Genomic DNA, 11,603 nt, shown 5'->3' on the forward strand with positions numbered 1-11,603 from the left:
GAAGCCACATGGCCAATTCAGACCTCCATGCCAGAGGGGATGAATGTTTGTTTGACTGTGGTGTATACTGTGTTCTAGATGCAGTGACTGAAACGGCACTGGAGTGCCATGGAGAGGAGATCCTGGAAGAGTCTGTCTTGTTCCTCAGTGAGGTTGCCTGGTGCTCTCTGAAACAGCAGTGTGCATTAGTAGTCTTGGGTATCCCACTCCACTGCTTCACAAATTCATATGGGAACGATTGCATTTTCTAAAGAAAGCTGAAATGCAGATGCTGGCTGGGCTGCGAAATGGCACCCCCACCTGAATGTTGTTGACTCTCATCTGTATCCCGCCCTCTCCAGAGACCTGGATGAACTTGAACACGGGCCTCTCTGGCTCCTGCGTCCAGGCCGGGTCCTGGACCTGGAACTGCTCCGTGCCGTAGGATGGCTCCACGGCCTCCAGCTCGATCAGGTACTTCAGCTTCAGGCTGTGGCTGCCCACCGGGCAGCGGCCAATCCTGCGCAGGAAGCGCTTCAGGGTCTTGCGGATGCGGTACCGAGCCAGACGGCTCAGCTGCTGGATCTCTTGCCGGTGTGTTTCTGGTAGGCATGACTTATAGCTGAAATGACAAACAGGCCAAATTGATCTCACATTGCCTACAATATACTGTAAATGTTCCAAGCTTACCTGAATAAGGGCTTTACATTGGCTCTACCTGTATCGGGGAATCACATGGCCTCCTGTATAGATGTGCCAAGTCTACCTGTATCAGGACTTCCCAGATCTGATCCTCAAGGACAAGTCCTGCAGAGTTTGTGTATCTCTTTAAGTCATCAGCAGCTTCAGACCTGTGCAGGAGGTGCTCATGTAGCTCCTCGTCTTCAGGTCTGGTGCAGCTCATGTTTTTCAGAAGACCAACAAAGCCTACATTATATGATTGTTGCCCTTCAAAGACAGGACATGGGGTTCCCTGATCCAGATGCGAGGAAACGGAGATCTAGATGGTTGTTATGTGAATTACTCTGTGAGACACGTCTCTTGGCCCAGAAAGAGTTCATCCTTCATTATGTCCTCCCTCTCTTCATATATGCCAGAGTCCTGTACCTGACTTTCTTGCAGATTTCCTTCAGACTCTTGTTGCTTTCCTTGGCCAGTCTCCACAGGTCCAGCACAGCCAACCCCAGACACTCTTCCTGAGCGCTGAGGGGAGGAGAGAGCCCTGCTTGGCCGGCAACTAAATCGCATCGTGTCTGCAAAGACCCAAAATCCCACACCCCCCCAACAACAAAGTGAGAAGGACCTATAACAAAAACTCAAAAACTGTTTCTAGTGGGGAAAAAGTCACTGACCAAGGCTTAAAAAGATATATTATAATAACACAAAACTTTTTAAATAGTGCTGGACAATGTACATTCTTTTTTCTTGTAAATTGTGTAATTGCAGTAGTCCTGTTTCTGGAACTGATATTTGGTACCTGAGCAAAGAGATAGTCAATGACACTGTAGTCCAGAACCGCTGTGATTCCATTCTTCGCCAGCCCATAGCGATATGACTTCCTGTTTCCCTGCCCGAACCAGTTGGAGAAAAAAAACCTTAAAAACACAAAGATAAATCACAGTTGTTAAAAAGTCAGATAGCATTTGTGAGAAAGGGTATGATTCCCTCCTTTGCATGCAGACGCTCCCTGTCCAGCTCCTGGACTATGCTACTGTCCGCCAAAGCTTTTTAATTGCCGCATCTATTCAAAATCTCTTAGGAGGTATTTCTCATTCTGTAAAAAAGAAAGGTTTTCTGGTTTTCTAATACAGTACATGTTGTCATGTATGGAAACAATGAGTAGATTTGGATTTGATGTGAACAAAGGGGCCTTATAGTTATTTTAATGTAGTCTTCCATTGCAGTGACAGGCTGCTGTATCTGTGCTGGGGTGGCCTAGCTAACTGCTAATTGTTCCATTTATTTGCCACTATGTGATGCCTTTATAGCTTTGTTCCTTTTAAAACCAAAAAGCAAAATACTGTGATTTTTCAAATTGTTATAGGAGCAGTTTAAGCTGTGCGATATTAATGTTTGACAAACTCCTGAAATTATAAATCTTCAGGGAGGAAAGAAAACAAAACAAAATCACACTTATTCCTTTCAATGTGCTGGGAAACATATAAGAAATGAAATAACAGGAAAGTACATGACACATCACACCTACACTTGACATTTGCATTGGAGAGTCTTCTTACAAGGGTTGGCTATTTATTTACGAGCGCTTACTCTATGATCGCTCCTCAGATGACACTGGGGAAACCCTTTCATGAATCAGGGAGACGCACACTCCTGTCTCAAAAGTTAGTGAAGGGAAATAGTGATCTCATGAGGACACTGTTATGCATTCTAACATGGGTTTATATTAGCCATGAGGCTAGTGATTAAATCTTAAGAAGTAATTTTTTACATGAATCAGAAAAAACCTCCTCGTTAATAAGCCAAAATTTGTCTTGAAATTCATTCCTGTTGGCTGAAGCCTGTACTATAACCTCATCTTTCGGTTTCTATGAAGCTGTAATGGCAATTGTAATCTTGAATGAAAGTAAGCTCTCTGTGGCCTACACATCATAGAAGCGATGGACACGAGGCTCTGATGAGAACTTGAATATACAACACCGATCAATACAAATCCTGCCTTCTTTCAAGAAATGCCTGGATGAGATGCTCAGATAAATTAGCTACTAGCAAATGGTTTGTATGGGTGGAATGGGCTCTCCTTGTTTGTAACCTTTCTGCTGTTCTTGTTCCTGTGTAGCAGTGGTGTGATAAGCAGGCAAAATCACAAGATAGTACATAGAGGGAAAGATAAGGTCGTGTGAAGTTGTCAATTTAGATTTTATATTTAAGCTGCAAGAACGAAATTGTTTTTTTTTATTAATGTTGCATGAACAGCACCTCTAGTTAAATGAGCGCAAGAGACAGATTCTGATATCAGTTGGCAGTTTATCGACCGATCCATTGAGTTAATAGATCATTCATGTTACCGGCTTAATAAGATTACAATAGACAATTTTTACAACAATTACAGTTGGTTGCACCTGTCTAGCATAGTAAGGGTAGGTCACCTGATTCTGAAGTGAATGGTGAAGTTTGTGTAGTCGTCCACACTGAAAATATGGTTTGGGGGATACCAATAGCAGAAGTCTTCAGAAGCCAGGGCAAAGAGACTGTGATACACGGGGAGGATACCTGGGAGAAGAGACACAGATCAGCTCATACTGCCAGCTAGCTGGGGTTTCGAGCACCCACAACCAACAGAAACAGCTGACTGCTTATTCACAGATTCCCAGACCCCAGTGACATGGTCTTGGGGTTCTTTGGTAACAAGCCACAGTTTCTAAAAGCTTTGTTTTGTATGTGCAACAAGTGCAATAAGAATTTGCAACAAGTCACAAACAAGACATTCATTTGCCAAGCTTTCCTGATCACGTTATACATGGGCTATTCCTTAGAACTCCAGTTTGAAATCCAGAAAAAAAAAGCCATCCTTCCATTTTCTAACTGCTTCAACCTATCGAGGGTTGTGAGGCAGTCAGAGCCTCTCCCAGCAAGCAGCGGACGCAAGGTAGGATACACCCTGAACGGGACACCAGTCCACCTTAAGAGCAAACAGACACACCAGGGCCAGTTTCTCCCGAAGCCAATTAAACTACCAGTAGGCCTGATAGACTCCCTGCTGGTAGCAACCCAAGGCTTCACCACTGCGAAGCAGCAATACAAACTACTGTGCCATTGTGCTGTCCCTACAAAAACGTATATGTGCTTATTATATTATATTATATATGCATTCTTAATTACTAGTCAGAAGAGGATCTTCTACTTTTGCTTGCAATAAGAGTGGGAAATGCAAAGCAGTAACACAGGCAGAGCTCCACCTTCTGCCCACTTTGGTTGCAGTCTTACCACATTCCTTGGCAGCGGCAACACAGACCTCCTCAGCCGATATCTGTCCGGCGGGGAACCAAAGCGCCGACTCCCCTTTCTCCGCCGGAATATGGTACAGGTGCACCTGGAGGCCGGGGCCACTGCTGGACCGGTGGCTGTCCATTCTTTCCCGATTCACTAGGGGCATGTTCTCAGCATCCTGCTGGAGGTCCATGCAGCAGACTGCAGGGGTGCTCTGGGCCTGTCAGGCAGACAGGTGCATGGCTGAGAGTAAGTCAGGAGACGGAACCAAAACGCAGATTTGCTCTCGGGCAACTTTTGCTGTTGCCACGTTTCCAAAACCACAGTCTCATCAAATGCTCGAAAATCCCCCAGCCTCGCGCAAGCACTTCCTGAAACGATTCACTTTGTTTATTTTCAACAGCAAGCCATTGTGTTTGGAAGAGTGCAGGTCTGTTACTAGAGCTACAGCACTAGTCAGAATTGAAGTGAGGGATAGGACAGTGGTTTTCTGAGAAGGGCACTGCATCATACTCTTGGTGTCATATCAGTTAGGCAGAATCTGTTCTGTTGAACTTTCTCCCTGCTCAGTTGGGAAAACTCTTTTCTGGCTTCATGTGCACAGTTACAATCCATGTGTTATCTTGGGCTTGTGGATATACTAGAATCTTTTATGTATTAATCCCTAATCTGTTATTTCCTGTATTGGCTGCTGTTTTGTGTGATATACCATTTGCTTAATTCTGTCACTTAAAACAACAATTCTAGTCGAAAGAATGCATAACCTATCCACAACCTTAAAAGACTAATTTATCAAAGCCAGTGTGACTCCTTCTTCAACCATAATTATTTCCATGACATGTTTTTGGAATCATCGTGATGATGGCACCCTAACATGGTTTAGGGCTGTGAAGGCTACAGTAACCTACTAGTGTCATGTGGTAGAGTGTTGTCATAAACTGGCTTTATGATGTCATTGTTCCCCCTGAGTGGGGACTGAGTTTGATTCTTACTGTCTTCAGGTATTCCTGAGATGAAGGTGAAACTTGCAGGAAGAACCCAAATTATCTTGTGATAAGCTGGGGGAGTGGTAGGGGTTGTTTAGAGTTGTCTGAATAATGAAACAATTAATAAATGAGAAGTTCTTGGGTTTTTTAACAGTTAAATGAAACTATGATGCTGCATTCTGGTTTCCCCCCCTCAACTCTCAGTTTCAACAAAGTGTCCCTGTGGCAGGAAACAGTTGGAGTGTAGAAAGTTTGTCATTTTCTGTTTCTGCTGGTAGCAAAAGGATCTGGCTGAGATCCCTCCTCTGTGACTTACTGTATAATGGTCAGCTCCTCTCTCACCTGCAGACTTTCATCACAAATTAGCACAAAAGCGAACTCTAAGAAAGAGATTTTGGTTTACATGAATAAAAATACTGTAATCTTGCCATTAAGTTGTCATGAAGCATCTGATCTGCTGGAGCTCCTCTTCAGCACAACAAATATGGCAGACATCCCCTGTTCTTTCATAACAAAAATCCCCTGCAGTTGTTTTTCTCCAGGCAGAGAACAGCTGAGGAAATGTGTGCAATGTGTCAGCACAGTGTGGGTTTTGGTGTTGAGATGTTCTCACCTCTGGTACTGTTACCCTAAACATGGAGCTTGTTCCTGATGCAAAGTTCATACAAACGCAACCCCGAGTCAAAAACAAGTATTCTTCCTAGCAGGAGGCAGACTTTGCACATGAGTGGAATTAACTTTTTCCTTCTCCACTGGCTTTGAAGTTATTAAACTAGTGGTGTACAATGGCACTCCTCTAGGGTCAAGAGGTCCTTCTGCTGACATGAGCACTTAATTCAGTCAAACCAGCGATTTGCCTAAATGTACCACTTCAGCAATTTTCATAAATCATTAATAGTCAATTATTTTGAAGTGACAGATTGAATATGCTGCCTGTTGGGGGCAGGAATCAAGCAACAGAATGTGCACTTGCTTCATGTGCTGCCTGCATCACGAAGGAGAATATTAGGAAAAAAAGACGTGAAATGGGTCAAACAGTATAATTGTGCATCAGCAGGCTGCTTCAGAAGTGGAGCATATGGTTTTGTAAACAGGCAAGAAAAAACCAACCCATCGGCGCAGAAAAAAAGCTTATAACAGAAAAGGTCAAGACGACTGGAGTGAGACATCAACTTTAAATGAACTACTGCAAACTATTTTTTTCTGAGGCATCTTAAGTATCACTTCTCTTTCCATGAACAGGTCTTGATTAAAAAAAAATCAACTCATATTAAATAATAATTAAAAACAACTGATACAGTACACAAAACTCAAAATCTAATGTCTTTGTGACATTTTGAGTTGGCTGAATGTTGCTATTTAAGGACGTATTAAAGATTTTTTTTTTATTCCAGCCTCACCAAAGTTATTTGCACAGGAGCAGAGGTGAGTCTTTTAAACTGTGCTTGTATAGTTTTGCATAGAGTCTGCTTGCTAATCTGCTCCTTAACCCTTGTTTCTCTCATCACCTCTCTGAAATCAACTGACTAGTTTCTTTATCATAAAAATGTTGTGATGTGTCATAGATGTGCAGGAAGTGATTCTTCATTTTCACAGTCCTGAAGTGTCAAAGCTTGGTTGGTTTGTAGGGTTGACGACAGAACAGAAGCAGGAGAGAAACTGGGTTCTGGAGGACTGGTCATCAAAAGATGGAGACCACTGCTGTGGGGGTGGGGGTGGGGGAGTTTTTATGCAGAGGTTTGAAGTTTAAAGTTTGTCACCTGCTGTTTTCACTCATCCTCTTTCGTAACTGCTTCTTCCTCTGTCGTTCACCACATGTGCCACTCTCTGTTTCTTAAAAAAAGCATCTGTGCAAACTGAAGAAAGCTGACCTGTATACGTGAGCCTTCTGTGGAGCTCCTGATTAAAGAAATCGAGCAGGAAGCTGATGACTCATTGCAATAAGACTGGACTACACATTACAAGAGAACTGAATAACTGAGTACTGGACTCACTTTTACCTTAAATTACATCAGTATTATTGTGTTTTTTTTATACATGATTCGTATTATTAGCTGATACCACACTGATATCCCAAATGCGTCACCTATTCAATGGCAATAAAAATCACTAAAATAGCCATCCTTCCATTATCAGAAAGCCCTCTATCTAAGTGAGGGTGAGGGCAAGGCAGAAAGCATGTGGCTCAAGGTGAGATGGACTGTATATCCCTCTGTAACACTGTTGTAGTTTGGGGCACCGTGGGAAACACACTTTGTGGGTGTCTCCTTCACTGTCTCCAGGAACGGTTGTTTTCAACCCAATTAAATTACTCTCAGACCCTCACTGGTCTGCGCTGTGACTCCTTGCATCGGTACATATGGATAAAACAGCTGATCAGAGCTGGTCTCTGAGCATGTGTGGGAGGAGGAGGGACACGAGACTGCTCGGAGGGAATCCAAACATGGGGACGAAAGGCAGAACTATGAGCCGTCACTAAATGCTCAATCAAAGGAAAAGCACATTTGAACAAAAAAGGACCTAGCTGCTGTGTTTTTTGTGGTCACAATTTTCCCATATCTTGAACCAAAATTTCAGTCTTTTTGCAATGAGTTCTAATTTTTTTTTATACCATCCCTTTCTGTGACGTACCATGAATTTGCCTCTTTTTTTTTTACTACAATTTATTATGATCTTGTGATAGAATGCTGAAGCAAACTTTTACGGTTCTCTGGATAACACAAAGCGATCACCAAATATTTTAAGGGAATGAGAAAAACAAATACCACTGCAAAAGTTTTAGACCATCTCTGACTGGACATTGATTTTTCTCCTGACTTTTAGAAACCACTCTAAGATTTTTAGTGTAAGGATCACTTTAGCTATCCAGGATGCTTTGTTCCTGTTCTTGATATTAGCATGACTTAAAAACAAGCTAAACATTTGATTAAAAACAAAACCTTTGAGTAAAAACAAAACAACCATAACTTTAAAATATCCACCAGGGCCAATATAAGGATGCAATCTACAGTACCTAAAGATTTTTAAGCTCTAAAACCTTCTACATGTTGTTGCGGGCAAAGGTTGGTTTTGTGATCAAATTACTGACTAAATGAGACAGGTCTAATTTAATTAATATGACACAAATGTATGAAAATGAATGTGGCTACTGTTTGAGTAAATATCAGAAGTATGCACTTGCGAGAATCTTGTGTGTAGCTCAGTAGCCGGGGGGAGACTGTATTAGGAATTCTTTGAATTATGAGTCATGAATCTGAAAGATATTTTCTTTTTTTGTGAACTGAAACTACAGTGTAGAATTCTGGTTATCCCCCTTTCTCTTCTTAAATGAGTCGTCCTTGAAAAAATTCTGAGTATAATCGTTCAGGTTTTCCCATGAAGAAACCTATCACTAAAAAAAAAACATTTTGTTTTATCTAATAATGAACAGCACAAAGCGCTTTATAGGACAGTGCAATGAGAGGATCAGAAGAAAAAGGGTCTCTAGATATTGTTGCATTGAATGATTGGCTTGAGCGCACTTCTCAGTTTGACTGCCTTAGTCAGGTGGGTTGGATATTGTGTGGCTGATTTATGTAGCCGTTCTTGGTACATGGGGTATGTAAACATGCAGGAAGACACATATCCTAATACTTTACTCAGCTTAAATAAAGCCCCTATTAAATCTTTATGTTGCGCATATTAGAACAGAAATATTCAACTGTGACAGGAAGGTTCCGGGTGAGGTCATTAAGCCAGCTACCATAGGTATGGACTAGAGCACAAATAGAGAAACAGGCATACAACGAGAACAGACAGGAAGAAAGATAATGATCGTCATCACCCATCATCACGCACATCACCAAGAGAAATTCAACTTGAAACCAGATTCTGTCCAGGTGATTTGAGTTCTGAAATCATTCCTGACTCTGAATTGTATTAAAGAAGACATTTACTGTTTTATTTGTATTGAAACTCTGATTTCCTTAATTGCAGAAAAAAGTAAAAAACATCTCTTATTTTAGGGATGCCTTTATGTAAATTGAATAAAATAACTCCCATTTGGACAGGGAAATTTAGTTCTGGTCAGGAGACAAGTTCTCTCTCTATGGCCTATAAAGGTGTTTTGTGTATTTAGAGTCTAAGGATAGAATTCTGGGATCTTCAATAGCTTTTAACCATTGGAGTCTGAAACTCACTGAATTGTACGTATCCTTTCAATCTAACTTGTGTATGTTGTGTAACATTGGGTGTTGTACAGTGGTGTTATTTACAGTAGAGTTCATAAAAAGTGGTGAAGTTATTATTTGCTTGCATAAAAAGCTGGTGTCAGACCCTGATTATTATCTGAATTAGTAACCTCCCCATTTTATAACCGTGTCACAGCCCACATCTGTAACAATATGTTGAAGTAATCCACTGATTGGTCAGTTAATTCATGAAATATGCTTAAATGCTTCATGTTCCTGTGCTGAGTTTTCTAGGCCATGCAGTACTTAGCTTCTAGAACAATCAGACTGAGTGCAGTAGTTCAGGCTCAAGCCAGTTTCCACCACTTGGTCCTACTCCCCTGTCACATTTAGTGAGCTTTTGACCTGAATGTCCAACCAAAGGATCACAAGTCAAAAATATGAATAGATAAACCCCCTTCTTGTTGTTGTTACTGCTTTGAAGAGCATATATTGAATAAATCCTATACTAAAATTAAGATAATGAAAGCCCAGAAATATTCCTCCAGATTTTTACCAGATTTTAAGATTCTTGTCATGCAGAAACTTCAAAAAGCATTGATGAACCTGCTGAGAATCGTGAATACACATCACCTTTGTAGGTAGAGAAAGATGTGATCATAAATGTTTGTTGGCATTTTTCCACATGTATTTAATATGCTGCACTGCTCAAAATGCACCTGACAGACTAAGGAACACATTTATCAGATTTACATCCAAGAGTGTTTAGAAATACTCCACCTACATTCACCTACAGCACCTGGAGTCTGAATTCTCGGAGTTGAGAATCATTGTTCCCAGCAGGAGAGTGAAGTGGAATGTCCACTTCCCGTTCTTTTCATCTTTCCCAAACAAAGGGTCTGCTTTGTTTAACCCTCATCCACCTGATTTTTCTAAACCACTGGTCAAAGAGATTACATTTTTTTTTCGTGACTATTTGGCCCACAACAGAAACTCGAGACCCCCCCCCACATCTCCCCTGCTACAGGATGAACAAAGAGGAAAGGGTTTTGTTGAGTTACCTCACAGAGCGTCTCTCTTTGGGGCAGCCTGGGTGAGCTGTTGATAATCCATGTAAGCTTTAGTTCTCTTGGCTTAGTGCTAGAGTCAGTAGATTGTCTGAGTTCCTTCGCGTATCTGCGTGTTCTGAAGGGGTAGGCGAGGTGAGTGGTATGGTTTCCTGTTTGGAACTACCCACAGAGAAGCACCGTTTCCGGGCTTCATTTACCGTCAGCATCAGCCTGTTTCTCCCCTCCCACTTTGTACGTAAACAATGCTGAGAGACAACAGGAGAAGCCATATGGTCCGAACCCCAAAATGAACGGTTCTGCTCTGTCCATCACTGTAAGCTGCTGCAGGTGTTAACAAAGCCTGTGCACTCTCTCATGACTTTCGCCTCACAATATTCACAGATGAAGCATGTCACTCTAAAACTAACTTCCTACTAATGGCATCTTTTGTGAATGGACACTGGGCCCTGTTTTCCTCTTTTCAGTTGACCACTTGGGCCGTGAGTCACCATGGGATGCTTTGGAAATAAGAGAGATTGATGATGTTGCTTCAGCAACTGCAGTGTGAATTGAACTGGGGACTTTGCCACCAGAAGACCGTTGTTACAGAGACTGAAGGGGTTCAATGGGTGGAAGTGGGCTGGTCGAGGTCTGTGTGTGTATATCACTGGCTGGAGCCTGGGTGGGTCATTCCCTCGGTGGCAGTATACACCTGGCAAAGTGCCATCGGTACAAGGTGGGCTTTAGTCAGTCGGGGTGTCCTTGCCCCTTTTTCAGTAACCCTGTCGACACGGAAGAACATCATATTCCAACAGTCAATGCTAACTCTAACTGTAGCTTTTACAATACGCAAAATAGTGCAAAGCACGATGACATACAGGAAGAGCAAAGCCATGAAATCTAGAGTCTAGAACAAAGGAGTATATAAAATCCTAAAAGGAATAGGGAATAGGAAGGGGGGATGGTTTCATAATATCATGGACATGGCGTCTTGTTTTCAGTCTTTCTTATGTTCGTATAGGTGTAAGATTCAGAGCTCATGCTGTCCATTTGCACTGTGGCGTTGACTTGAGAATTGTTGGTTGGGCCCGAGTCAGCAGATAGTAATTCCACGTGCGGGGAAAAGGAGGAAAACTTGTCCTAACCTATAAGGTTTTCAATTCCAGAACATTCCTCCGGACACTGGGGCTGCTCCCACCTGAGATGATTGCCGGCCTTCATAAGCACAAGGGCTTTTACAACCCACTGAATAGCATTACTGATATCCTCAAAGAAGGGACTTAGCCTGTTTCTCTAACAATGACGTAAACATTTTGCGCAACTCTTGCCTGGCTTACTAAAATACACTGTGCAGAGTATGAACTAGTTAAATTTAGAAGTACACACTGTGGCCTTTTCTGAGTATTTATCTTCTTTCCTTGCACTCTGTGCAGTTTTTCAAGTTGTGGTTTCCTTTTGCTCTTTTGCGTCTG

At 42.0% G+C, this 11,603-nt stretch overlaps 1 protein-coding gene across 1 annotated transcript in view; it reads right to left on the bottom strand.

The window, feature by feature from the left end:
* Window positions 1-10,285, bottom strand: part of jak3 (Janus kinase 3 (a protein tyrosine kinase, leukocyte)) — a 29,260-nt gene extending 18,975 nt beyond the window's left edge. The window contains exons 1-6 of the mRNA XM_015365755.2: window positions 10,144-10,285; window positions 3,925-4,147; window positions 3,087-3,210; window positions 1,457-1,574; window positions 1,087-1,232; window positions 301-601 (exon numbers count right to left, since the gene is read on the bottom strand). Coding sequence (XP_015221241.2) covers window positions 301-601; window positions 1,087-1,232; window positions 1,457-1,574; window positions 3,087-3,210; window positions 3,925-4,120 — 885 coding nt within the window. The 5' untranslated portion in view covers window positions 4,121-4,147; window positions 10,144-10,285. The remainder of the gene's footprint in view (window positions 1-300; window positions 602-1,086; window positions 1,233-1,456; window positions 1,575-3,086; window positions 3,211-3,924; window positions 4,148-10,143) is intronic.
* Window positions 10,286-11,603: the final 1,318 nt, after the last annotated feature.

The sequence above is a fragment of the Lepisosteus oculatus genome, chromosome 29, assembly GCF_040954835.1.
Source record: "Lepisosteus oculatus isolate fLepOcu1 chromosome 29, fLepOcu1.hap2, whole genome shotgun sequence".
NCBI lineage: Eukaryota > Metazoa > Chordata > Actinopteri > Semionotiformes > Lepisosteidae > Lepisosteus > Lepisosteus oculatus.